This window comes from Sus scrofa, chromosome 14, assembly GCF_054392235.1.
Source record: "Sus scrofa isolate SSC_HxYL_T2T_F1_AM1 chromosome 14, Sscrofa_HxYL_maternal_Yorkshire_Landrace_v2.0, whole genome shotgun sequence".
Taxonomy (NCBI): Eukaryota; Metazoa; Chordata; class Mammalia; order Artiodactyla; family Suidae; genus Sus; species Sus scrofa.
In genome coordinates, this window is record NC_139396.1 from 32,459,658 (window position 1) to 32,487,606 (window position 27,949).

The window sequence follows — 27,949 nt, forward strand, 5'->3', positions numbered from 1 at the left end:
TCCATTATGACAGATGTCTCTATAAGAAGGGAAAATTAGGGAGTTCCCACTGTAGCACAGTGGGTTAAGAATCTGACTGCAGGGAGTTCCCTTCGTGGCTCAGTGGTTAACGAACCCAACTAGGATCCTTGAGAATGAGGGTTCTATCCCTGGTCTCACTCAGTGGGTTAAGGATCTGGCGTTGCTGTGAGCTGTGGTGTAGGTCGAAGACACAGCTTGTATCCTTTGTTGCTGTTGCTGTGGCTGTGGCTGTGGTGTAGGTCGGCGGCTGTAGCTCTGATTCGACCCCTAGCCTGCAAACCTCCATATGCCTCAGACGCGGCCCTAAAAGGCAAAAAAAAAAAAAAGAGAAGAAGAAGAAGAAGAATCTGACTGCAGCACCTTGGGTTGCTGCAGAGGCATGTGTTCCATCCCTGGCCCTGCGGGTTAAAAGATCTGGCATGGGCGCAGCTGGGACCCATATTCAATCCGTGGTCTGGGAAATTCTATATGCCATGGATGTGGCCATTAAAAAAAAGAAGAAGAAGAGATTAGGACACAGACACAAAGAGAAAAGGCCATGAGAGGACACAGGGAGGTGTCCATCTACAAGCCAAGGAGAGAGGCCTCAGGAGAAACCAGCCCTGCCCACACCTTCATGGACCACCAGCTTCCAAAACTGTTAGAACACAAATGTCTGTTGTTTAAGCCCCACCCCCAGCCCCACCCCTGGCCGTGGTACATTCTGCAGCAGCCAAAGCTGACTAATACAAGGCACGGATAGCTGGGAGTTGGCCGACCTGAAGGAGAAGCGCTTCAGCAGAGCGCAGCAACGATGGTGTGGCTCCTCAGCGAACTTTGCATTCCTGGCTGTGTCCAGCATGGGCCTGGGTGACCCCTTGGGGAACTACCGTAGAGAAGAATCAAATTCATTAAAGCCCCAAATCTCAGGGTTTGGGAGCAAGTGGTGTTTATTCCTTGTGAATGTGACTTTCAGTGGGTGGTGGCAGGGGCTTTGCCTCACAGCCATTTGGGGAGGTCCCCCATCTTCCATCTTTGGTTTCTGAGGTCACGCCGGACACCAGCTGAAAACGGGGATAAAGAATATAAAGAGGAGTTCCCGTCTTGGCGCAGTGGTTAACGAATCCGACTAGGAACCATGAGATTAGGGGTTCGATCCCTGGCCTCACTCAGTGGGTTAAGGATCCAGCATTGCCGTGAGCTGTGGTGTAGGCCTGCGGCTACAGCTCCAATTGGACCCCTAGCCTGGGAACCTCCATATGCCACGGAAAAAGCAAAAAGACAGAAAAAAAAAAAAGAATATAAAGAATCACAGGGGGATTTTCATGGGCCTGGCGGTCAGGCCGTGCTCGTCTGTCCCCCGCCCGTACTTTGGCCAGAACTCAGGCACCAGACTCCAGTGACCCAGGGGGAAGGGGAGGAAGTGAAGCCTGGCTGTGACCTGAAAGGGGTGGGGGCCGGGTTGGTCAGCCACCCAAAGCCCCTGGGGCTGTGGGGAAGGTGACCCAGGGGCTGTCTGGTGAAGTTTTGTGGACTCAGCCTGAGGCCTCCTCATGGAAGGAAGCGGCGCCACCTCCCTCACTGTCTCTCTTACTTTCAGCTTCTCCAAACTCCAGCCCTTCCTCCCACCTCCTGCGATCCGAGCGCCCTGAGCCACGGGTACGTGCTCATCAAGGTACGTCAGCGCCCGCCCGCGGTCGGTGGAGTCCTCCCTGACCTACTCCCCTAGAATCACTTGCAGAGACATTTGCTCAATATCAAGGGCAGCTGGACATCCACCCCTTCCAGAGAAATGGTATTTCCCACAGGTATCATGCCTCAGAAACCAACGGGCCGATATGAACCCACGTGGTCAGACTCCCACGGAACAATAGGCCCGCACAGCCCGTGTGTCTGGCACTTTATTTCATCATTTTATCCACTGGGTATCACCGGCCCTTCCTTTGTGTCAGGAACAGGCCACTTAGGGGGGGGAAACAGGCAGGAGCTGGACCTGTCCTCAGGGAACCTGCAGAGAGGATAGAGAGAGAGCCATTTCAAAGCCCTGGGGTCAGAGCTGTGGCAAAGTCAAGGCCACATGCAGAGGGGCCCTGACTCCTGACCCAGCCAGGACAGAGAGCAGGGCTTTAGAATCCCTTCCTGGATTCACTTTGGAATCTTTCTCCGGGTGGATCGTCATTTAAATAAGAAAGGACTTAAAGCTACAGGTCAGCTCACAAGCAAAACAAAACTGAGCAATTGCTCTGGGGTCAGACAGAACTAGCTTGAATCCAGGCGTTGGCACTAACTCAGCTTGCAAATGTGGGCACATTTCCTATCATTCTGAACCTCAGTGTATATAGCTTTATAGTGAGATGATGAAAATACTTCCCCCTGAGAGTTCCCTTTGTGGCTTAGTGGTAACGAACCCAACTAGTATCCATGAGGACGTGGATTTTATCGCCAGCCTCGCTCAGTGGGTTAAGGATCTGGCATTGCCATGAGCTGTGGTATAGGTGGTGTAGGTCACAGACGTGGCTCGGATCCCATGTGGCTGTGGTGTAGGCCAGCAGCTGTAGTTCTAATTTGACCCCTAGCCTGGGAACTTCCATATGCCACAGGTGAAGCCCATAAAGACAAAAACAAACAAACAAACAAACAAACAAAATACTTCCCCTTAATGTTCTTGTGAAGATTAATTGAATACCCCATGGGACCTAGTACCTGATGCTTCTGTGCTCCATAAAGAGGGGCTGAGACCCCAGATATAAGTGATATCATATGGTATTTGTCTTTCTCTTCCTGACTTACTTCACTTAGTATGAGAATCTCTAGGTCCATCCATGTTGCTGCAAACAGCATTGTTTTCCTTCTTTTTTATGGCTGAGTCGTATTCCATCATGTATATGTACCAAATCTTTATCCATTTATCTGTTGATGGACTTTTAGGTTGTTTCCATGTCTTGGCTATTGTAAATAGTGCTGCAGTGAGCATTGGTGTGCCTGTATTTTTTTGAATTCTGGTTTTTTTCCCAATCAGATCTATGCCCCCCCCCGAAGTGATACAAATGAACTTATATGCAAAATATAAATAGACCCATTTTCTATTAGACCTTTTGAAACAAACTTATGGAAAGGAGGGGAGGGATAAATTAGGAATTTGGGATTAACATATATACCACTATATATAAAAGAGATAATCAACAAGGTTCTTCTGGTGTCGTGCCGAAATGGCCCTGGGTGGTCTGCAGAAGAGGTGCTGGTCCCTCCCTGCCTGGCTATGTGGTCACTCCCCACTCACCTCTGTCCTCCACAGCCTGGGGTACGTCTGCATTTTGTGGAGATGGGCTCCGGCCCTGCTGTGTGCCTCTGCCATGGATTTCCTGAGAGCTGGTTCTCTTGGAGGTACCAGGTAAGGGAAACTGAGGGGTGAGAGGAAAGAAGAAGCTAGATGACGTGGTCCAGCTGGGAATATCATTAAGAAGCTGACCCTTTCCCAAGGAGCATCTTCTCCCCAGTAGGGCCATGATGCCGCAAAAATGTTGGGGCCAGAGATGGCTCCAGAGCTCAGAACTCTTTCAGCTCATGTGTCACGTCTACAGATTAGAAAAAGGCAGACTTCCTCAAAATACTTGATGCCACCCGCTGGGGAATCTCAGAAATGAATCTAGAAATCTGCAGGGTTTTTGCTGGGAAAGGTGCGCTCTTAGGTGTGACATTGGGTGCAGTGCACAAACCCTACCACCATCCATGGCAGTCCTAGCCAGATGGGCTCATTTCCAGCCCCGTGGTGGGGATAGCAGGTAGTGAGTGCCACGTGACACTTCAAATTGAGTCATTTATAAGAAAAGGGTGCTAGAAGGAGGCAAAGAGGAAGTGTCAGTAAAACACTGATGAGGACACACTGGAGTGGGTCTGGATTGTTTGTTTTCTAGATCCCTGCCCTGGCCCAGGCGGGCTTCCGGGTGCTGGCTGTGGACATGAAAGGCTATGGAGAGTCATCTGCTCCTCCCGGTGGGTTAGCGGTCTTTACAGCTGCTTGTGCCTTCTGTCCGAGTTCCCCATCTGCACTGTCTTTCCCTGGGGCTGGGTCAGAGTGGGCAGCCCTTCAAAGGGGGTCCTACACCACCCCTCCCCTTCCTTCTCCTGCAATGTCCTCTGTCTGTGCACTTTGGGCCCCAGGTGTCTTGCTCCTCATATGCTGAATGAATATAAGAAACCCCTGTCCCCCAGGGATGTCTCCTACTAGTCAGTGAGGAGGGAGGTGCAAGAGGTACCATCCAGCTCCAGAGCTCTCTTTGTCTTGCAGAACCAAAACTCTGTACCCATTAAGCAATAGCTCCCCATCCTCCCTCCCTTCAGTGCCCAGCCAGTACCCTTCAGTTCCCTGACTCTATATACATTTGGCTACTGCAGGTAGCTCACATAAGTGGGCCATACAGCATTCATCTTTTAGAGGCTGGCTTATTTCACTTAGCATAACGTCTTCAGGATTTCGCCATGTTATTGCATGTGTCACCATTTCCTTCCAAGGAGGAATAATATTCCATTGTATCTATTGAACAAGACCACAGTTTGTCTATCTGTTCTCCCAGCGATGGACACTCGGGTTGCCTCTACCTTTTGGCTCTTGTGAATGATGCTGCTGTGAACCTGGGTATACAGCTATTTCTTTGAGTCCCTCCTGTCAACTCTTTGGAATGTATACCCAGAAGTGGAATTGCTGGATCATAGGGTAATTCGCAGGCCAGATTCTTAACCTGGCATCAGTGGATCCCAAAGATGGGTGTCAGTAGCTTATAAACCCCAGAGGTCACGTTTGGGTTTATGAGCATTTTCCTTGGGGAGGAAGGAGTCTGTTGTTTTTATTAGTCTCAGAGGGATCCTCAGCCACAAATTTAAGTGCCCCAGGTGGAGGCAGGAATGGGAAGCAGCCAGGTGTGCAGCAGAGTCCCTGGTCCCTCTGCCAAGCCAGCAGCTCACCACCCCTTTTCTGAGCTGCTTCCGCCCCATTCACATCAAGCCTTTTGTGTTGGATTTGAAGCCAGCTCATGTGGGATGGGCTCTCAGCTACTCAGGGGGCCACCACCAGGCCACTCAGCCCGTCATGGCAGAGCTGTGTGCCCAAGGTTGGTCCCTAAATGTCGTGGTGTCCACTCAGCCTCTTCTTGCTGCCTCTTGAATGATGCAGAAGCACTTGAAGGACTTCAGTCCAAATATTCAGGAAAGGCATCTAAGGGTTTTTAATTTAGTTTTATTAAAATGTTTCTGTTCATCTATACTGCAAGCTTCCCCGAATCTCTTGTGCATAACTTAGTAATATAAATTATTTTTCAAACTAGAACACTATTAAAAGTAAAAGAGAGGGAATTCCCATTGTAACTCAGTGAGTTAAGGACCTGACATTGCCTCTGAGGATGCAGGTTCTATCCCTGACCTTGCTCAGTGGGTTAAAGATTCAGCGTTGCTGCAAGCTTCAGCTGCTGCTCTGATTTGACGCGTAGCCCAGGAACTTCATGTGCTGTAAAAAGAAAAAAAAAAAAGTAAAAGAGAAACTATAAATAATAACATGTAAACTAAAACTATTCTGGATAAACTGGGACTTAGGATTATGCCCTAATGATAACTCTTTTTTTCCAGAAAGACATAATTTACCTGTTAATTACTGTTGAAGATTATACAGAACATTAATTCTAAAGCCAAGTGTAATGATTTGGAATGAATATATGTACATTTAGGGTCATTTGTGTATAAATTTCAGGTGATTTGGCAATAGATTTTAAGCAACAAATTATTTTCCCTTAAAACTTTGAAGACTTTGTCCCAGTATTTTCTAGCTTCCCCTGTTTCTATGGAGCAATCCAGGGCCATTCTGATACACAAAATTTTCTATGCTGTCTTTTTTTTCCCTTACTCTTGTCGCTTTTAGGATCTTTATCTGTTGTGCTCTAAAATGCTATGATGTTGGGTTGTGATATGGGTCCTTTTTTCATCTACTTTGCTGTGTACACTGAACTTTCAGTTGTTTCAAATTTTCTTCAATTATTTCTTTGATAATTTTTTCTTCTCTTGTCTCTGTTTTTCTTTCTTTTTGCTTTCTGGAATAGCTATTATTGGTAAACTGTCCATGGTACCCAAAGTGATCTACAGATTCTACATGATCCTTATCAAAATACCAATGACATTGTTTACAAAAATACGAAAAACAATTCTGCAATTCATATGGAGCCACAAAAGACCGCAAATAGTTAAATTAATCTAGAAAGAACAAAGCTTAAGGACTCATACTTCCTGATTTCAAAATGTATTACAAAGCTATAGTAATCAAAACAGTGTTGTATTGGGGCGTTCCCATCATGGTGCAGTGGGAACGAATCCGACTAGGAACCATGAGGTGGCAGGTGCAATCCCTGGCCTTTCTCAGTGGGTTAAGGATCTGGCATTGCTGTGGCTGTGGTGTAGGCCAGTAGCTGTAGCTTCAATTAGACCCCTAGCCTGGGAACCTCGGTATTCCTTGGGTGAGTCCCTAAAAAGCAAAAAAAAAAAAAAAAAGGAAAAAAAGGAAAAAAAGAAAAGAAAGAAGACAACAGTGTGGTATTGGGTATATCGTCAGATGACCGTTAACGAGGTTGCCAAGACCACTCAATGGGGAAAGGACAGTCTCTTCAACAAATAGTGTTGGAAAAACTGAATATCCATATGCCAAATAATGGTATCTTACATTATACACAAAAATCCACTCAAAATGGATTAAAGACTTAAGACCTGACCCTAAAATTCCTATAAGAAAACACAGTGGAAGAGCTTCATGACATTGATCTTGGCAGTGATTTCATAGATATGAAACCAAAAGCACACAGGCAACAACAACAAAAATAAGCAAGGAAAATATATCAATCTAAAAATTTACCTAGGTATATTTGGGAAGCAAAGGGGCCCTCGTAGTTTGTTGGAGCATGTAAATTAAATTAAACGTATTTATTTTATTTTTAATTGCAGAAATAGAAGAATATTCCTTGGAAGTGTTATGCAAGGTAAGAAGCATGTTTGGATAACATCTTTTCCATCCTTGGGTTTTCATTGATAGAAGACAGAAGTGTGGGTATTCATTTCAGTCCTAAGAAAGCAACATCTCACAGCATTTAGGAAAAAAGTCATGCTAGAGGTTGAAGTATTTCAAAATAGGAGCCCACAGTTCCTGTATATCAACTACTTTTCTAAGTATTTGATGGAAGAGGAGACCGAGTCACAGGGAGATCAAGTAATTAATTGCCTGAGGTCAACAGCTTGCAGAACCAAGTTTGAACCCTGCACTCACTCCCAGACTTTTCCTCTCAACTGTTCCACCATTTGGCCTTTCCCTCCTAAGAGTTTAAAAAATCACTTTATTTTGGTAAAGACATTGTTGGCCGGAGCTAGGGAGTTCATGTGTGGCTTGGTGACCGCAGTGGCGTTCCTGTTCTAAGCCAGGCACCGTGAGAGCTTGCAGAGCTGCAAGGCTGTGGGGAGGAGACATCCGGCCACCCAAACCTCCATCAGCCCTAGAGTGACAGCAAAGGCTGGAGGGTCCAAGAGGAGGGAATGGCCGGAAAGCTGACGATACCACTGACTGTGTTAAAATTACAGAGAGCTGTTGCGTGGGAGCCCCAGCTCTGCCTGGAGCTCCCCATCCAACCCCCCGGCTTTGGGATCTCCTACCAGGAGCATGGGGGAAAACTTAGCCTCCAGTGAGGGTGGCCTTCCTTCCCCAGTTTCTGAGTCCTTGCCTCTTCCACTCGGCCCCCGTTGCTCAGACCTCCCCCCAATCCTGCCAAGATCTCACCAGCCTGTATTATCTTTAAAATACAGGGTTATCAGAGTTCCCCTGTGGCTCAGTGAATTAAGAACCTGTTGTTGTTGGAGTTCCCATTGTGGCCCTGTGGTTAACAAACCCTACTAGGATCCATGAGGATGCGGGTTTGATCCCTGGCCTCGCTCAGTGGGGTTAAGGATCTGGCGTCGCCTTGAGCTATGGCGTAGGTGGCAGACAGGCTCCGATCCTGTGTTGCTGTGGCGTAGGCCAGCTGCTATAGCTCCAATTCGATTTGACCCCTAGCCTGGGAATTTCCATATGCCACTAGTGCAGCCCTAAAAAGCCAAAAAAAAAAAAAAAAAAAAAAAGAATCTGGTGTTGTCCCTGCAGCAGCTCAAGTCACTGCCATGGTTCCAGCATGCTGTGTGTGTGGCCAAAAAAATAAATAAATAAAAGCTAAAATAAAATATAGGGTTATAGAAAACACAATGAAGGTCCTTAATGGTGCATACCCTCAAGTGCTCCTAAAATTTTTTTTTCTCAGCAACAATCCCCAGAATTATTGAAAACCCTTCCCTCTTAACCACATCTCCTCAAACTTGTGTGCCAGTTCATTAAACAACTGTCATTTGTTTTAGAATAGGTACCTTTAAAGGACCATCAACCTATTCTCTGTATGTTTGTGGTCTTAGGATTCCCAGTTAGGAATTTGGGGATGGTACGGAGCAATAATACTATCTTCTAAAGTTGCTTAACAGGAGTTTCCGTTGTGGCTCAGCAGGTTATGAACCCAACTAGTATCCGTGAGTTTGTGGGGTCGATCCCCAGCCTCCCTCAGTGGATTAAGGATCCGGCACTGCCTCAAGCTGCAGTGTAGGTCTCGAATGAGGCTCAGATCTGGCATTGCTGCAGCTGTGCTGGCAGCTGTAGATCTGATTCAACCCCTAGCCTGGGAACTTCCATATGCCTCAGGTGCAGCCCTAAAACAAAGAAAAAAAAATTAAGAAATAAAGCTTATTAACATTTGAAGCTTGTCTACACCCAATTGGGTGTGACCTTGGGAAAGTCATTTAACCTTTCCAGGTCTTTCAGGTGTTAAATATAGTAAATGGATGGGCTTCATATTCTCGAGGCCCATGCAAACCTGAGGACGATTCTCTGTGGCTGTGGGAATAATGCTAAACTCACTCCAGCCTCTCAGTGGAGTCTGTCCATCTTGGAAGGTTTCCCAGCAGAGGACTGAGCCTGGGGTGGAGAGTATCTGAACACTCTTTGATCCTCTCGGGGCAGAGGGTACCAGGGCTGTGGAAAAGCTTTTTGTCTTGTCTTTGTCTCCTGCTGTCCTGGAATTTCCATCTCCTTGCTTAATGAGAATTAAAAATAGACCTGGCCCTGAAAAGGAAAAAAAAAAAAAAAACCGCCCTTTCTTTTGAAAGCACCTAGAACAGTAGACGATGGAAACATAATTGCATCTGTTTTCTAAGTCTTCACATTCTTGCAGGTGCAATCTCTCCAGCCCCCAACAAGGGCATTTGTCTCAAGAATCAAAAGCAAATTAGGATTACTTCCCAAATGGTAGAAAGAGGGTAGGATTCTGGACTGGAAAATGGTTAAAATAAAGCCATTGGTCTATGTAATTAAAAAAAAAAAAAAAAGATGGCTTTGGAGGTTCTGATTTTGAATTTGTGAAATCATATAGACCTGGAATCAGTCCCAGTCCTGCCACTGCTGGCTGGGCAGTCTTGGCTACGTCATTTAACCGCTTTGAACCTCAGTTTCCTCATCTGTAAAGTGGAGACACGACCCCTCCCTGTAGCTCTGCATGAGGGGAGAGACAATGATGGTGCCAAGCGAGGGCTCCATAAAAGCACCCCCGCAGACCTTTTTTTTTTTAATTGTAGCAAGCAGAGGCCCCTCCTGTTGGCTCAGGTAGATGGGGGTGGTGTTGACAAGTTATCCTGGAGTCTTTTTGGAGGAGTGGGGCTGGGAAACAGGAAGCTAGAATTGCTTTCTGCAGGGCTGAGTCGCCTGCCCGGTCTCCTCCCTCCACTGTGTCCCCAGCAGGGTTCCCCTCCTTGGCACATGGTCTAGTACAACCGCCCCAGTCTTGATTCTAAGTGGCCCACCACCCCACCCAGAACCTCAGAATGTGACTGCGTGTCGAGGTACTGCCTATTCATCTCATACACCTTCTCCAAAACTCTGTGGTCACTGGCCATGTGGCCAGGTGCCCACCTCTATGGGGGACAGGGCAAAGGAGCTTACCATCCTGGGGTGAGGCAAGCAGCCAGACCTCTCCAGAGCAGTACTCTTCCCTTTCCTCCTTCCAGGAAAGAAGCCATGATTTCTGTCTTACAATGAAAATGGCCCATTTCAAGGAGTTCCCGCTGTGGCTCAGTAGGTTAAGAACCCGCCTAGTATCCATGAGGATGCAGATTTGATCCCTGGCCTCACTCAGTGGATTAAGGATCTGGCGTTGCCATGAGCTGTGGTGCAGGTTGCAGACGCAGCTCGGATCTGGCATTGCTGTGGCTGTGGTGTAGGCTGGCGGCCACAGCTCCAATTCGACCGCTAGCCAGTTAACCTCCATATGCCAAAGGTGCAGCCCCCACCCCTACCCCCCCAAAAAAAAGAAGAAAAGAAAGAAAATGGCCCATTTCAGTTAGGGATGTGTGCTAACATACCCCAAAGAATTCACTCTTCCTGTTGGGAGATAGCCTGGTTAGGAGAGGATGCTGGAAGGGGAGGGGAAGTCGCCCAAAAGTGAAGTGATCCAACGCTGTTTGCTGGGGCTGCTGTAGGAAAGCACCGTAGACTGAGTGGCTTAAACAACAGAAATTTACGTCCCCCCATTCCGGAGGCTGGAAGTTCAAGATCAAGGTGTCAGCAGGGTTCATGTGAAGTTTGTAGATGACTCTTTATGTGGACTTTCCTTTGTATGTGTCTGTGTCCAAATCTTCTGTCTTCTGTTGGACGAGCTCCTCCCGCCAATGACCCCATTTAATTTATCACCTCTTTGATGGCTCTGTCACCAAATACAGTCACATTCTGAAGTACCAGGGGTGAAGGCTTCAACATGGGAATGTGTGTGGCGGGGGCGGCAGCAGGGGTTGAGGAGGGAGGCATAATTCAATCTGTAACAAAGGCAAGTGCAGTCATTCTAACCTTGAAGCTGTTTGGGTGGATGGATACAGTTTTGATTTTTGTTGCATGTGTATTCTTTCTTAGGACATGGTGACCTTCCTGAATAAGTTGGTAAGTAATTATTTTGAACTACTCTCTTTAGAGAATCCTGTTTGGGACTGGACCTTACAGGAAGCTGTTAGAGCCCTGGAGGGGAGCGGCACTGGCCGGGAAAGACAAAACTTGGGGGCAGTGAAATGTGGGGTGGTTGGTCAGAAGGAACAAAGACAGAGGTGGTTCGGACATTAGAGAGATAAATTTGTTTGGGGTTTTGTTTCATGAAAAGCAACAGAATAGGATATTTCTTTTGGCTTTGAGTGAGGATGGAGAGCCTTAGTTCTAGGTCAAGAATTTGGGGAAATATTGGATAGGCTACTATTTTTGCAACTTTTTAAAAACGCACATTCCTGGAGTTCCTGTTGTGGCGCAGCAGAAACTAATCCGACTAGGAACCATGAGGTTGCAGGTTCGATCCCTGGCCTGTCTCAGTGGGTTAAGGATCTGGCGTTGCCATGAGCTGTGGTGCAGGTCACAGACACGGCTTGGATCTTGTGTTGCTGTGGCTGTAGTATAGGCTGGCAGCTGTAGCTCCAAGTGGACCCCTAACCTGGGAACTTCCATGTGCCAAGGGTGCAGCCCTAAAAAGCAAACAAACAAACAAACAAAAAAACAAGCCAACCCACACATTCCTTTTAAAATATTTACAATCGAATGCCTTGGTTTCACATGGTTTGGAATGTCAGAGTCAATGGAAATGATCAACAGTGGTGATCTGAGAATACGCATCCGCACACACACTTGTCCTGAGGCTGCAACTCAGGAACACCTTCCTCCCGGACTCAGTCAGGTCACGTGGCAGAGTGGAGACAGAGGGGGGGAAGGAGCCAAGGCAGCACCCGTGACAGTGACAGTGGATGGGGGGGATACTGAGAAGGAACCTCAGAGCTGTGGGATTTTTCTCCTGTTAACTGGTCGTGAGAGTTGAGCAAAGCATCTAAGCTGACCGAGGCATTCCAGATCTACAGCAAGGCCTGTGTAGGAAATGAGGGGACAATGTCATATCCCCACCCTCTGCAGAGTCTCAGTCCCACGGAGTTGGCTTCAGCACTTTAGGGTACGATGGAAACAGCTAAGAGGACGTGGCTCAGTGTGGCCACCCCAGTCCTGACTCTAGAAAATTTCCAACTGCCTGGGAGCATCTCATTCTGATTTTTGAAAAGGAGTCTCTGGCCAGTGGTTGCTGGCCAGCTGGGTCCAGTGTCCATCTCTGTCTTCCCATTTGTAAGACAGGTGTTAGAAAGTCACTGGGAGAATTCTGGACTTAGCACTTAGCGCAGGGCCTCAGACACAGTAGGTCCTCCATGGAAGGGAGCTGTGGTCATTCAAAGGTTACAGCAGTAGAGGAAAGGAAGGTGCAAGGAGAAATAGGGAGCGAAAGATGCTTTGAGGCTTTAATGGCTTATTAAGAGAGAGAAGATCCCAAAAGAAAGGGGACCAGAACAATAATCACTTAATGAAAGATGAACACGGAACATGGGGAGGTCAGTCGTTCCAACTTTAAAACAAAAGGGAGGGAGTTCCCATTGTGGCTCAGCTGGTTAAGAACCTGACCAGTATCCATGAGGATTCCTGGCCCTGCTCAGTGGGTTTAGGATCTGGCATTGCCATGAGCTGTGGTTGTAGGTCACAGATGCAGCTCAGATCCCGTGTTGCTGTGGCTGTGGTGTAGGTGGGCAGCTGCAGCTCCAATTTGACCCCTAACCAGGGAACCTCTATATGCCACAGGTGCAGCCCTAAAAAGAAAAAAAAGGGAAAAAAAAGACAAAAGGGAGGAAAGAAGGTGAAACCAATTTTGACTTGAGGGAAGATAGAGGAGAGGGCATTCATGGCCTGTGACCTCAGTCTTCCGAGAAAACTTAAATGGCCAGTCATTGTGCGGAGGGGCTGTGGAACTCAGATGTGGCAATAAAGGCTTCAAGGGGGCAGGTGTTGGGAGGAGCTGCTGCTTCCTGGGTGGAGGCGACCCTAGGAAGTGAAGGACAGGGTCTCAGGCTGAGGGTTGGGCTTGGGGCTCTCAACACCCATCCCCCACCCCAGAAACCCACCCACACTCGGCCCCCTTCTTTGTCCTCCTAGGGCCTCTCTCAAGCCGTGTTCATTGGCCACGACTGGGGAGGCGTGCTGGTGTGGAACATGGCTCTCTTCTACCCTGAGAGAGTGAGGTAACCAGGCTGAGGGCGTCAAGACTTTGGGTACCCTGGGGAGTTGCCGTTGTGGCACAGCAGAAATGAATCCAACTAGTGCCCGTGAGGATGCCAGTTCAATCCCTGGCCTCGCTCAGTGGGTTAAGGATCCAGTGTTGTCATGAGCTATGGTGTAGATCACAGACACAGCTTGGATCTGGCATTGCTCTGGCAGCTGCAGTTCTGATTGGACCCCTAGCCTGGGAATCTCCATATGCTGAGGGGGCAGCCCTGAAAAGACAAAAAGACAAAAAAAAGAGTTTAAAAATTTTAAAAAAAGAATCGGGTCCACCAAAAAGTTACTCTGCAGACTGTGATAGATTCTTCTTGAAGAGAACAAAAGGAAATAGAGCAATGAGCATACAGTCTCCACCCTGTTGTTTTATGAAACTTAATCCTGTCTCTCCCCTCTCTCCTGTGAGAATTTTAAAAGGTTTAACAGGAGTCTAGTGAAGTTTTGTGCAGAATAACGTCAGATCTGAGACACACAAGCATGCTCTGGTTTCCTGTTCCTCTTCTCTTGTTCTGTTTCCTTCATGTCTGCTGTTTGGTTTAGAGTACTTGCTCCTTCTACCTCTGCTCTCATTAAAGCAGCTCTGTTACCACATTTCTGGCAGGGCAGGAGGGAGCCGAGACCCTCTCCCAGGGCTGTTCAGGAGAGGACCCCACATCTCTGGGTATGGGCAAATCTGTTATTTAAGGATACTCTTGACAGCATTGATCTTCCTCTTTCTAGCCAGACAATGAATGAAAAAAAAGAAAAAGGTCCACCATTAAAGTGGGGTATTTTTTTCTTTCTTTTCCTTTTTTCTTTGCTTTTTAGGGCCCCACCTACAGCACATGGAAGTTCCCAGCTAAGGGTCAAATCAGAGCTGCAGCTGCCTGCCTATGCCATAGCCACAGCAATATGGATCTGAGCCACATCTGCAACCTACACCACAGCTCACAACACCACCAGCACTGAACAAAGCAAGGGATCAAACCTGAATCCTCATTGATACTAATCAGGTTTGTAACCCCTGAGCCACAACGGGAACTCCCTAATATGAGATATTTCTTTGAATCCTTGGTTTTGCCTTCCTACTAAAATAAGCTATGAGACCCATTTAATATAAGGGTCTACTCATTTGTTTTGTGTCCTTTCTTTGCCAAACACATGGAAACTCTTCTCCCAGAAGGAGGCTGTGGTTCAGTTTTTTCTAATCTTAATGCAATTGGCAGCAGCATTTATATGCTATCATCTCATTTAGTGTTGTTTTTTTAAATATATGTCAAAGCAATAAAAAAGAAAACCCCTTTCTTTTCAGTGTATTTCATAAAAACTAGAGTTTCTTCACTTGTGATTTAAGTAATCCTTAAAATAGTTTCACTATGGGAGTTCCTGCCATGGCTCAGAGGTTAGGGAACCTGACTAACATCCATGAGGACACGGGTTCGATCCCTGGCCTTGCTCAGTGGGTTAAGGATCTGACATTTGCCATGAGCTGTGGTGTAGGTTGCAGATGTGGCTCTGATCCCGAGTTGCTGTGACGTATGCCAGCAACTACAGCTCTAATTAGACCCCTAGCCTGGGAACCTCCATATGCCACGATGTGGCCCTAAAAAGACAAAAAAAAAAAAAAAAAAAAAAAAATAGTTTCACTATGGTGGCAGTAGACACCCATAGGCCTCCGTATAGCTTATTTTATACCCTAACCTGCACTAATAGTGGCTGCTGAACATTTGAAATGTGGCCAGTTTTAACTGAGATTACTTCTAGGAGTTCCCATTGTGGCTTAGAAGGTTAAGAACCTGACACTGTCTCTGTGAGGATGTGGATTCGATCCCTGGCCTCACTCAGTGAGTTAAGGGTCAGTGTTGCCATAAGCTATGGCACAGGTTGCAGATGTGGCTCAGATCTGGTGTTGCCCTGACTGTGGCATAGGCTTCAGCTGCACCTAACCCCTAGCCCAGAAACTTCCATATGCTGCAGGCGCCACGGTAAAAAGAAAGAGAAAGAAAGAAGAAAAGCAAAGATAGCTTTCAGATTCCAGATTTTTAGTATGAAAAAAAGAATGTAGAATCTCTTAATATTAATTACCTATTGAAATTAATATTTTAGATACATTAGGTTAAATATTAAATTAATACCTAATATTAAATTTAAAATTAAGTTAATTAACATTAAATAATATTTAAAACTAATCTCACATGTTCCTTTTTACTGGTTTTAATTTGGCCAGTAGAAAATTTTTAATTATGTAGATAGCTTACACTATATTTCTATTGGTTGGCACTTGATAAGCCTCATCACTCCTTCCCCTGATTATTTAATTTGCCCTAATTATTCAATTCCTCCTATTTTCTATATCTATTTCTTTTCTGAGAAAAAGTTTCCCCAAGTTCAGAGCAGAATATGGAATTCCTTGCTGACTAGCCAGACCAACTGTGGTCCTGGCTAACTTCTATCCATTCTGCCTTGGTGTGGGCTTTCAAATTTGCCCTGTCTTTTACTCCAATTGCTACCATCTTTTTCTCCTTGCTACTAATGCAGTAGTCTGTGGCCAAGCCCCCTTTCTGCATCCATATGATGTATTACTGCTTGATACAGCACTTCCTGACTCCCACTTGCCTCCACTGTCACCTCTCCCCTCTCCTCAGAAGCCCTTGTGGCTTTCTTGGTTTTCTGCAGCTTCAATTCCAGATTCAGGGCCCTTCACATCCCAGCTCCCATATACCTTTCTGGCTTCATTTCCCAAGATGCCCCATTAACTGCTTGGCCTCTGACCCATAGACTCCTTACTCCATCAAACTTAACCCTAAGCAAGCTTTGCCCTCTCAAGCAACCTTATGATGTTTTCCTTGCTGGTATCTGTTCCCCTCCCCAGTCCTTCTTTGCTGGTAAAAGCCAAATTCACATGCTCTCTTTTCCATGAGGTCTTCTAAGATGTCCAAACCTACAGATCATTTATCTCCTGAACTCCTATAGTATTTTGTGCTATTCCTGTATTTCATATCACAGTCTATCTCATAATATAATCATGAGTACATTTGTCTAACCTTCCTTACTAAAGTATGTTAAGCTCCTGGCATATTGGTTTTATATTCTCTCTCCCTTAGTATGTAGCATGGAATTATAGTCCCCACAGAGGAAACAGTGAGTGAAGGAAAGAAAGGAAAATGAATTTTTTAAAACTAGGGCAAATTGTACTGTGCACATACTCTAACCAAGGTGGATATACTGCATGTAACATGTGTGTGCGTGTGCGCACGCGTGTGTGCGTGTGTGTGTGTGCGTTTGTCTAAGGCAGGTAGGTGAGAAATATTGTAGTTAGTGGGAAATCGCTGGGAGTCAGGCGGTGTGGCTGGGAATGCCGTTCTTCCCACACTGCTGGTGTGAATCCTTGTGCGTGGCATCCCCCCGCTCCAAGGATGGCTTCTGACACGTAAGGTCCTTTCTGGTCCTTTGCAGACTGGTTTTGTCCCGGGTCCATGTCTTGACACCTCTTCTTTCCACAGGGCGGTGGCCAGTCTGAATACTCCCTTCATGCCATCAAATCCCAATGTGTCCCCAATGGAGATCATCAAAGCCAATCCTGTCTTTGATTACCAGCTCTACTTCCAAGAGCCGGTAAGTTTGGGGCGCTCCAAGCAGCGATCCCAGCAAGGATTTTGTTCTCCTTCCCCCTTCCTCTTTCCTTCTCCCTTGGGTCTGATTTAACTCTGTCCCGTTGAATTTTCTGTGGCTTTCCAATGAGAAACGAGTTCATAAATGGGCTCAGGTGAAGCAGGTGCCAGAGCTTGGCTGGTCCTTCCCAGGTGGTGGCACATTTCCGAGTGTGTGTTTGGGATGATGAGGGGAGCTGGAGTGTGGGGGTGGCACCTGGGTTATGCTGCACCCCTGAAATTGTAAAGTGGGGGGCTGAGTGCTCCTTTTACTTCTCCGGCTGAGAGGCTGGTGAAACCCATCCCTCGTCGGTGACAGCTCCTGGCCTGATATCTCTGCTTATTGAGGAGTGAGTTTGTGCTTACAGATAGTATCACCTAAGGCCACAAAGCCCTAGATGCCTTTCCAAGACACCCCTGCGGTTTGGGTGACAGGTGAAGGGTGTAGCTGCCACCTTTTACTGGATTCACTGAGAGCATCGTCCGGCCTGGGCTTCCACCCTTCATCTGGGGAAAGGGGAGCACCTGCTGTCTCTGTTTGTAGGCCCTGCACCCCAGTGCCCAGCTAGGTTGGTAATTCCAGAGAAGATAAAAGGTGTTTCCTAACACTCCAAAGAGAGAAGAATGGGTCAAGTTAATTGATAAAGAGCAGGAGAACATCTCACCTCATCTCAGTCCAGCCCTTGCCTGTCTGATGCCCATAGGAACAACAGTTTCCAGCAAGAGTCACAACCATCCCGGTTTTGAATCGGCGAGTAACTCTTCTCTAAGAATGGTTTAGATCAGTAAGATGGTGCCTTGGAAGAGGAACTTTTTTGGTCTTTTTAGGGCCTCACCCATGGCATATGGAGGTTCCCAGGCTAGGGGTCGAATTGAAGCTGCAGCTGCCGGCCTACGCCACAGCCACAGTAACACAGGATCCAAGCCACGACTGCAACCTACACCACAGCTCATAGCAACGCCAGATCCTTAACCCACTGAGTAAGGCCAGGGATCAAACCTCCATCCTCATGGATACTACTCGGGTTCTTCAAAAAGAGGTACTTTTTGATTCCAGCAGTAACCTGACCAGAAACCTCCAGCAACCTCATGAAAAGATGCTCAGGTGTCACACTTTCCACTGAGGCCAGGACACCACTGCCACAGCTCAGAGTGTGGGAAGCCATGAGCTTCCTTTGGCTGGAACTGAGTCACAGTATCTTTAATTAGTTTGAGAACCTTGATCTCGACGGGGTAAAGATGATTTCGATGGTATATTAGCTAGGGCTGCCATAAGAAAGTGACATAGATGGGGGGCCTTAAACTACAAAATGCATTATCTCACTGGCCTAGAGGCCAGAAGTCCAAGGTCAAGGTGTCTACACAGTCGGTTTCTTCTAAAGCCACTCTGCTTGGTTTCTAGATGGCCTTTTCTCACTGTGTCTTCACTGCGTGCGTGTGTCTGTCGAAATACCCTCTTTCTTGGACACCAGCCACTTTGGATCAGGCCCACCATCATGACCTCATTCGATTTTAATGACCTTCAAAGACCTTTTCTCCAAATACAGTCACATTCTGAGGAGCTAGGGCTCAGGCCATTTTAGGAATTTGGGGGACACAGTTCAGCTGGTAACAGTGGGGACTCTGAGGGTGGAGGTGGGGGCTGTGATAAACTGATCTGTGTGGAATGAGACCTGGGCACGTGAGACAGAAAGGGAGATTTTCTTGTGCAAAAAGCCTGGGAAGCAGCTTCTGTTTGTAGTCGACGTCGGAAGCAGTAGTGCATCATTATAGTTTCGGTACCCCATCCCAGGGTGTAAATTCTTTCAGCTGCACCAGAAGTCAGCATCCCAAACTAATGGGATGTCCTGCCTGTCATCTGTCTTCAGGTGTCTGTGTTACTCAGTGCATCTCAGGCTGGAGAAGCTTCTGGTGCTGCCTAGGTTCTAGGTTCTTTTTTTTTTTTTTTTTTGTCTTTTCTAGGGCCACACCCGAGGCATGTGGAGGTTCCCAGGCTAGGGGTCTAATCGGAGCTGTAGCCCCCAGCCTACACCACAGCCACAGCAACACTGGATCCGAGCCGTGTCTGCGACCTATACCACAGCTCACAGCAATGCCAGATCCTTAACCCACTGATCGAGGCCAGGGATCAAACCTGAAACCTCATGGTTTCTAGCCGGATTCGTTAACCACTAAGCCACTACAGGAACTCCGGTTCTAGGTTCTTAAGTGGCAGGTGCGGCGGCCTTTAGGCATTAGGAAGGAGACAGCCCCGCACAACTGTGACTCTGATGTCTGGCTCGCTCTCACCTCTTATCTGACCCTCTCTTGGTCTCTGGCTCTGCTTGGTCCCCTCTCCCCCCAAACCCAAGCCCCTCCCACTGCTCTCCGTGTGCCCAGATGACCCCGCCCACTGGGCTCTGCCTTCACCTCTGACACCTGAGTGCCCCAGAGTCACTTCTCTTGTCTCTGCCTTCTCCCCAGCCCGACCCCCACACCCTGTGGATGGGCCACAGTAGGCTTTGACACTCTAGCCCCACTGCTGGGGGCTTCACCCTTGGGCGCAGCCGGGGGCGGGGGAGGGGGGTGAGTGTGGGGCTGTGTGCCCTCTCTTCCACATCTTTCTTCCGTTGTCTCTTTCTTATCCTTTTGACTCGGACATTCATAAGAAGACTCATAGCTGCTTGCGGAGCTGAAACTCTGCTCCCAAATGTTGACTCCCCATCCCCCTGCCCCTCCCCAACAGCCCCCCGTTCTACATTCTGTCTTGATGAATCTGACTCCTCTAGGACCTCATATAAGTGGAATCATACAGCATGTGTCTTTCGTGTCTGGCGTATTTCACTTAGCAGAGTACGCTCAGGATTCATCCAGGACGTAGCTCGTGGTGATTAAATCACATGCCATGGGTGTGTAGAGCCCGTTTTGTTCATCTCTTCATTCTTTGATGGAGGCTTGGGTTGCAGCCGGTGGGCCTGGTGGTTCTGTCCACAGCAGCACCTGGCGTGCTCTCCCATCTGTTCAGCTGAGCAAGCTGAGGCTCTGGGAGCCCCACTCACTCGCCCAGACCAGGTACGTGACTGGGTCAGGTTGTTGACTGAATCTTATTTGACTTCAGAGCCTACATGCCTCCTCTTAAGCCACACTTGGAGGGAGTTTGGACTTTATCTGTGTGCTGAGCATCGAAGCTAGGGGTTGGGGGGTGGCGGTGAGGCAGCAAAACCCAGATAAGCTCAAGGTCTCAATGGAAGGGTGACCTCAGGGGAGGATGCTTACTAATTGCAGCCCTAATAGAGTAAGGATTTTCATTTCAAAGGTTGTTATAGTCATTGCGGAAAAATCAGTACCTTTATTGTTCTATTGAGGAGGGTTTTGTTCTTAGGAACAAAGCCTCTTGGCAGGGAAATGTCTGTTACTCAGATTAGTGACCTGGCCACTAAAAGGCCCCCAGGAACTGGCTTGGGTGAATCCAGCAGCTGGGGCTGGTCTGGATGGGCACCGAGCTGGGTCTTAAGGAGAAACCATTCTGTGGGGAGGAGCTCCTTGATGAGGAAGCAAACCGGCCAACCCCTTCCTGTCTCTGGCCCTCAGTATATTTTTCGCATTGGTGACAGCTTTAAACTTCAGCTGAATTCGGGCCAATAAAGAAAACATAATATATAGAGCCACTCCTTGAATCAGGGGTGGGTGCTGGGTGTCCCTTCTTTCCATCCCTCCTCCCACCCCAGTCCCCACCATTCTCCAGCCAGGAGGTGGCACCCATGAGCTTAGGGGTCCAGACTCCTGCCCCCAGCCCTCCCACCTCTTGCTCGTTTGCTGAGCAGCTCAGGGTGCGGCTTAGACCAACGCTAACTTAGACCAACGCCAGGTTTCGATCCAGCTTCCCAAGCTCTTTGAACCTTTAGCCAACGTTTACTGTCCTGGCCTGTGAATTTGCCGTCTGGTGGAAGTTCAAATCAAAAGCTATGTTTTTCGGAGTTCCTGTCGTGACTCAGCGGAAACAAATCTGACTGGCATTCATGAGGACGCAGGTTCGATCCCTGGCCTCATTTAGTGGGTTAAGGATCCGGTGTTACCGTGAGCTGTGGTGTAGGTCTTAGACATGGCTCGGATCCCACATTGCTGTGGCTGTGGTGTAGGCCAGCGGCTATAGCTCTGATTAGACCCCTAGCCTGGGAACCTCCGTATGCTGTGGATGCGACCCTAAAAAGACACACACACGAAAAAGCTATGTTTTTCCTTCCTTGTCAGAGAGGGGATGCTAGGCTTTGCGTTTGTGTAGTAAGAAACAGAGGAGGAGGAGGTGACTCTGAGCAGCAAAGACAAACAGAATCAGCTGGATAATTTCATCATGACCTGTTCCCTTTCGTAAATCTTAGGATTTGTAGGTCCTTGTTTAGCCTGGGGACATCTCAGAGCCCCTTTGCCCCCAAATCAGAACACGCCTGGTGTATCCTGTTAAACCTGCGCTCAACCACCCCCAACACTGCTTCCTCTTTATTTCTCCATTTGACATCTGCACGGCATGGATGGACCTAGAGATTATCCTACTGAGTGAAGTCAGACAGAGAAAGACAAACATTGCATGATAGCACTTAGATGTGGAATACCAAAAAAGGCTACAAATGGACTAACTTGCATTCTTGCTATGGCAGAGTAATATTCCACTGTATATATGTACCACATCTTTAGGCATTCATTTGTTGACAGACATTTAGGTTGTTTCCATATCTAGGCTATTGTGCATAGTGCTGCAATGAACACTGAGGTACATGTATCTTTTCAAATTATTTCTGGCCTATTTTGAGAGAGCTCTGCCCCACCGTCAGAGGAATTCAAGTCATTGTTATCGAGGTAGACAGAATGTGAAGCGGCGTTGCCGGCCCCAACCTGATGATTAAAGGGTACACGCTGTCTTCCTGGGAGAAGTGTCTTGTAGTGTGAGCTGGAGAGGGTGGCGCTGCCTGAGCTCGTGCTTTGCAGGAGCTGTGATTTAAGTGGCTGTCCCCATTGTCTTAGCAATGACACAACAGACCCGAAGAAGAGCTTCTGAAGCAGACCTATGGAAATAACAAAAATGCCATCTGTGGGAAGCTTCCCACAGATGAGGTGACCAAAAACACCACCCCTGCCAGCGCTCTACGCCCTGAAAAGTCTGGACCGAACACAGTCTCCTTCCTTGTGTCCTCTTCTGCCATTGAGCAGAATATAAGTTGTGGGGGGTGAAGGGAAGATCAGGTTTGGGGATCCTGGGAATCAGATCTCCCACCTGTGTCAGCACACCTGTAACCCGGCTGCTGGGGAGGGGGTACCTGGCCCACTGAACCCAGAGGTTATATAGGCCCTTAACACCTTCCCTCCCCACCCACCTGTCAATTCAAGACTTCTTGAGGTGGTGGAGTATTTTCCTCGGGCGGCAGATTTCCACCAACAGGGGGCTGTACGTTAAACGAGGTGTTATTGGCGCTTTGCAAAATCCAGATCTAAGTGTCATTGTGCCCCTTATAAGATCTAGAAGGAATATTATCTTTCGAGGAGCTGTCTTGTTGACGCGAGGGAATTATCGCTCTTTATGGTTGAGCAGGTATTTCTGCCGACGGGGAGGTGTGGTCAGTGCGTTAGTGCAGGTACACACAGCAGAGCAGTCCAGGAGGAGGTGGGGGCGAGAGGAGGCCCAAAGGCAGAGAACATTTTTTCTCTGTTTAAATTTGTCTTGTCCTGTCATGAAATATGAATTTTTTCATACATTTCTGGTGAATATGAGCTTACAGTGGAGGCTAGAAACATAAAAGCCACAATCCATGTGGTCATTTTGAAGACACTCCCACTTAAGACTTTATCACACATTTTCCCCCCTTTTTTTTTTCCTTCTCTTCTTCCCATCCTTCTAGCCTTTGTTGGGTGCCTACTATCATCAGGCTATCGCAGTGGGAATAAAAATGTGAATAAGATACAGTGTGTGTCCCTAAGAAATTCACAGGCTATCAAGGGGACCAGATCCAAAAAGAGACAATTATTTTTCTTTCTCTCTTTTTTTGGCCACGCCCATGGCATGAGGAAGTTCTGGGGCCAAGGATTGAACCCGTGCCAGAGCAGTGACAACACTGGGCCCTTAACTCACCAAGCCACCAGGGAACTCCCCAAAATAGATAATTCTGATGCAATTAGGTGACTTTAATTATAGCTATAGTAATAATGATAACCATCATTTATTGGCATCTCTCCTATGTATCTATCAGGCTTTGCCAGAAATAGGCATTATTGGAGTTTCCGTTGTGGCTCAGCAGTAATGAACCTGACTAGTATCCATGAGGACATGGGTCCAATCCCTGGCCCTGCTAGGGATTGAAGGCCAGGCTTGGATCGGGCATTGCTGTTGCTGTGGTATAGACTGGTAGTAAAGCTGAGATTCAGCCTTTAGCCTGGGAACTTCAGCATGCCACAGGTGTGGCCCTAAAAAGACAGACAGACAGACAGAAAAAAAGAGAGAGACAGAGAGAGGGAGGGAGGAAGAAAGAAAGAAGAGAGAGAGAGAGAAAGAGGGAGGAAGGAAGGAAGGAAAGAAAGAAAGAGAGAGAAAAAAAAGAGAGAAAGAGAAATAGGTATTATCTCCTAAAAATCTTACAAAACCCCCATTTTATAGATGAGAAAACTGAGGCTCTGGAAAATCAAGTTGCCCAGTTAATAAGTATTGGTAGCAGGGCTTGAAACCTTGTTTGTGGGATTCCAAAGTTCATCCTTTAATTCTATGATCACGAGCACAGAGGGAGGAGCCCTATCCTGTTGGACAGACAGGAGGCTTGTCATTGGCCCGTGGGACTTCAAAATAAGGTATCGCCTTTTATAAATTACAAAGAGTCCGACAGTATCAGCGGGGCACACAGCCAGAGTCCAGATGCTCTTATCTTCGCCCCCTCCGGCCCTCACCTTTGTCCTCATCACCCCTGTGGATCCGATACACTTTCATGTGATGGACAGACTTATTTACTTTTGGGCTCTCTGATTTTTTAACTGACCCCTTTGACATTCATTTCCTCTTTGAAGGACTATTTCACCACTGCAGCCCATCTAGACCTCTGGACTCGCAAAGATTCCTACACATCCTGATCTCATAAACAGTCGCTGTTTCTGGGATGGGGGCTGTTCTCAATAAAAAATGAGGACCCATGGTGACACGCAGGGCATTGATCAACCACTTAAAATGTGCTGCCTTCCGTGGCCATTTCTTGCCTTGGCATTCATCACCTAGCTGAAGGCAGCGATTGATTCTCCGTCACAGCCACATCTTACAAATGCGAGGGGATTGTCATTAACACACCAGCATTGCTTTCATCAGATAGTCTCATGCTGTGGATCCAGCACTGCCTGCTGATGAAGGTCCCCTCTCCCGAAGTGCTGCTGTCTCATAGATCTGGAGCTCCCATGACTGCTCTGCGAATGGATGAAGTGCAGGGTGCTAGGACCTCTTAAAACATGCAGGGTCTGAGTGCTGCTGGCCACTAAACACTTGACAGACCTGCCTTCCAGGACCCTCCCCTCTGGGAACAGGCATTCAACCTCTGTCCCTTCCCCGACCCCTTACAGGTGCTCCAGAGAAGATGACAAGATGCTTCTCTGCTCTCAGGGTGGTCCATGGGAGGACACTGAAGGCTCTGTGGGATCCAAGAAGAGCAGAGCTGTGTGATGGGGGAAGGTGGGACTTTGTGGGGAAGGCAGTGTTTGGGATGGGTGCAGGAGGCTTCTTGAAAGCTAAACTGAGGGAAATAGGTGTTCTTGGTGGAAGTTACAACATATGAAACCAAGAGGATGAGAAAGTGGGGCACCCATTTGGAAAACATCCTGCAACTCAGTCCAGTTGGTACCTGGGTACATTCAGGTGAGCAGCTGGAAAGGAGGAGAAGAAAGCAGGCTGGCCCTGTGCTGTAGGCTGAATCGTGTCTGCCCCCTCCCCAGCCCATTCAGATGTTGAGGTCCTGATGTGATGGTGGAAGGAGGTGAGCCCTTGGGGAGATGATTAGGTCTTGAGGGTGGAGCCCTCATGAAAGGGATTAGTGCCCTTCAAGAAGCAGCTCCAGAGGGTTTGCTGACTCCTTCTGCCTTGTGAGGACACAGCGAGAAGATGGTCATTTATGAACCAGGAAACAGTTCTCACCAGACATGAACCTGCCAGCACCTTTATCTTGGACTTGGATCAGGACTTCCCAGCCTGTGGAGCTGTGAGAAATCAATGCCTGTGTGTATAAGCCACCCAGTCTGTGGTACTGAGTTACAGAGCCTCAGTAGACCGTGATGCACTGCCCTGCTCCTGCTCAGTGTCTTCCCATAACACTGGTCCCCTGGAGGACTGCGTGGGGAAGGCTCTTTCTCATTTCAGAGCAGTTGTCCCTGCTGGGTCCCTGCCTCAGGGACAGTTGACTATCGCTTTTGACACTGTTGCTGTAACTGCTTTCCGGTCCAAGGCCTTTCAAGTTCCAGAAAAGAAAGAGTGGATAAAAATTGTTTCTTTGTGTCCTAAAAAATCATGGACCCAGTAGATTAGTATCTACAGTGGATCTTTTTTCTTTTTCTTTTTTTTTGCTATCTTAGGGCCGCACCTGCAGCTTATGGAGGCTCTCGGGCTAGGGGTCCAATCGGAGCTGTGGCCACCAGCCTACGTCACAGCCACAGCTACGCCAGATCCAAGCCGTGTCTGCCACCTGCACCACAGCTCATGGCAATTCTAGATCCTTACAAGGCCAGGGATCAAACCCATGTACTCATGGATCCTAGTCGGGTTCATTAACCACTGAGCCACGAAGGGAAGTCCCCAGCGATGGATCTTAAAGCCTCTGGCCACCACTATTCTTAGTGTCGGGAACCACTCCTGGAAAGAGGATTTGGGGAAGAAGGAAGGGGGTGGGGAAAGGAGGGACCCAGACCCTGGGTTTTCGGCAGGAACCCCTTCCCCAGCCCCCAGGACAGGACAGTAACTCCGGCACTTTACTTCAGGCTACAGCCAGCCCTCGCCCCATCCTCAGGACCTCTGTTTTGTATGTTAGGACTCTCAGGGATGAAGCAAGTTCAAGTCAGAACTGTCCAGTTGTGCACAATCCAGAGGCCTGGAAATGGCCAAAGAACCGGTCGTAGACTAAACAGTTAAATGTAACAACATGGGACAGAAAGACCTTGGAGCACAAAAGATGTGTGTCCAGCAACTGAATCAAAGCAACTTGCTGCCTGTCTTTGGGGAGACAACTTAGGCCCAAATCAAAGGAGCTGGTTCTGGAGTTATCACGGCAACATGAGATGGGAATGGAACCCACCTTGGCCTCTGAAAATCCTTGGAATCGTCCTCCACCTCTCCTCACCACCCTTCAGCCCCAATCTCCCCATTCCTGCTCCAGCCCTTCCCTGTTCCTTTAAAGGGATTGTTATAAGTAACATAGTCTCATTGCAGGAATTTTGAAAGATGGGGGACAAAAGGTAAAGAAAGCAGCATCCATAAATTTACCTCCCGGGTGTGGGCTGGGTGGGGGACCACTGCGAGCATCTGGTATATTATTTGAACTTTTAAAACAAGCAAACAGACCTGTTTCGACATAAAAATGCAGATGTATGCATTTCTAATGACACGAGCTGGGTGGGGCAGAGATTGGGGGCTTCTTGCTTTCAGAAGTCAGATTAATGTCTGCAATCTCTGCCGAGTCCATCATTTTGCCTTCTGGGTTGTTTCAGGGAGTGGCGGAGGCTGAACTGGAACAGAACCTGGATCGGACTTTCAAAAACTTCTTCAGAGCACATGATGAGGTGAGGGGTGCAGGCAGGGAGGGCAACAGGACAGGGAAGGATGGCTTCCCTGGGCAGGTTGGGGCATGTCAGGGTCTGGAAATGAGCGACTTGCCTTCTTTCCTTTGACTTCATTCACAGTCAGGGCAGTTGGAGACCTCAACCCCACTCACCAGTCCCTTCATTAATGGGGAAAGGTCTCGTTCATAGTGTGTGACTGTCACACACTAGTAGGGCTTGAAAACTTAAAGAATGATTATAATGGTCACTGTTTAGCAATCCTACCGTCATCACCTTTATCGTTTCCATATGCATAGTAGTTTTTCAAAGTCCTGAATTAATGGATGCCTCTAACCCTTTTCTTGAGCAACCACAGGCGTCTAGAACCCTTGAACAGTCCTACCTTACCTGTTAGAAGTCATTGTCACTCGTGTTGCTTTATCTGGTCACTGCCTGCTTGGACTTCCCTATTGTTGCCAGTTTCTCTGCTGACCACTTCTGGCCTCTCACTCTTTTATATTCAGTTCCGTTTCCTTCCTCCTGAAGGATTTGCTCTTGTAGTTTTCTCAATAAGAGTCTTATAGCAGTACATCCCTAATTTTGGGCCTGGAAATGTCTTCGTTTTGCTTTTAATCCTAAAGAACGGTTTATCTGATTCTAGGTTGACCATTATTTTCTTCTAAAAGCTTCTGCTGTTGCTTGTAAAAATTCAGTCTCAGGTCTGCCTTCTTGTATGGTGCTTGTCTTTTAGCCAAGTCAGATATGCAGTTTAACCCATATTTGAAGTTTTCTTTTTAATTTCAATGAACAGGTTTGTTTGGGTTTTTTTTTTTTAATTTTTGAAAGTTGTATTTGGTTCTGGTTTGTTTTGTTTTGTTTTTTTGTTTTAGGGCTGCACCCGCAGCATATGGAAGTTCCCAGGCTAGGAATCTAATGGGAGCCTCAGCTGCTGGCCTACACCACAGCTCACGGTTAATGCTGGATCCTTAAGCCTCTGAGCAAGGCCAGGGTTTGAACCTGTGTTCTCATGGATACTAGTCAGGTTCGTTACCACTGAGCCACAACAGGAACTCCTGTATTTGGTTCTTTCTCAAATTTTTCTGATCGTTTTAATCTTGCTCTGTTCTTTCTGTTCAGTTCCTTCTTTTGTCTTTAATTATTTTAAATATACTCATTTTTCATTCTCTTTCTCTCTCTGCAAGTTCCATTATTTGGTATTTTTGGAGAGTCTTGTGTTACTATTTGGTCTGTCTGCTGTCTCTTGCAATGGGGTTTGGTTTTGTGTGTGTAAGAGAGGGAGGGAGAAAAGGAGGGAGTTTTGTGATTTTGGTTTGTGGGCTCACCTTCAGCAGCACTTCATCTG

General features: G+C 47.5%; 1 protein-coding gene across 11 annotated transcripts in view; it reads left to right on the plus strand.

Annotated features, from left to right (window-relative positions):
* EPHX2 (epoxide hydrolase 2) overlaps window positions 1-27,949 on the plus strand; it is a 76,228-nt gene that overhangs the window by 38,775 nt on the left and 9,504 nt on the right. For 2 of the 11 annotated variants that reach the window (XM_084993204.1, NM_001001641.1), the window contains 8 exon segments: window positions 1,601-1,675; window positions 3,296-3,391; window positions 3,915-3,993; window positions 6,979-7,013; window positions 11,000-11,026; window positions 13,091-13,176; window positions 16,696-16,807; window positions 26,536-26,607. In XM_084993204.1, coding sequence (XP_084849330.1) covers window positions 1,601-1,675; window positions 3,296-3,391; window positions 3,915-3,993; window positions 6,979-7,013; window positions 11,000-11,026; window positions 13,091-13,176; window positions 16,696-16,807; window positions 26,536-26,607 — 582 coding nt within the window. 11 annotated transcript variants of the gene reach the window in all.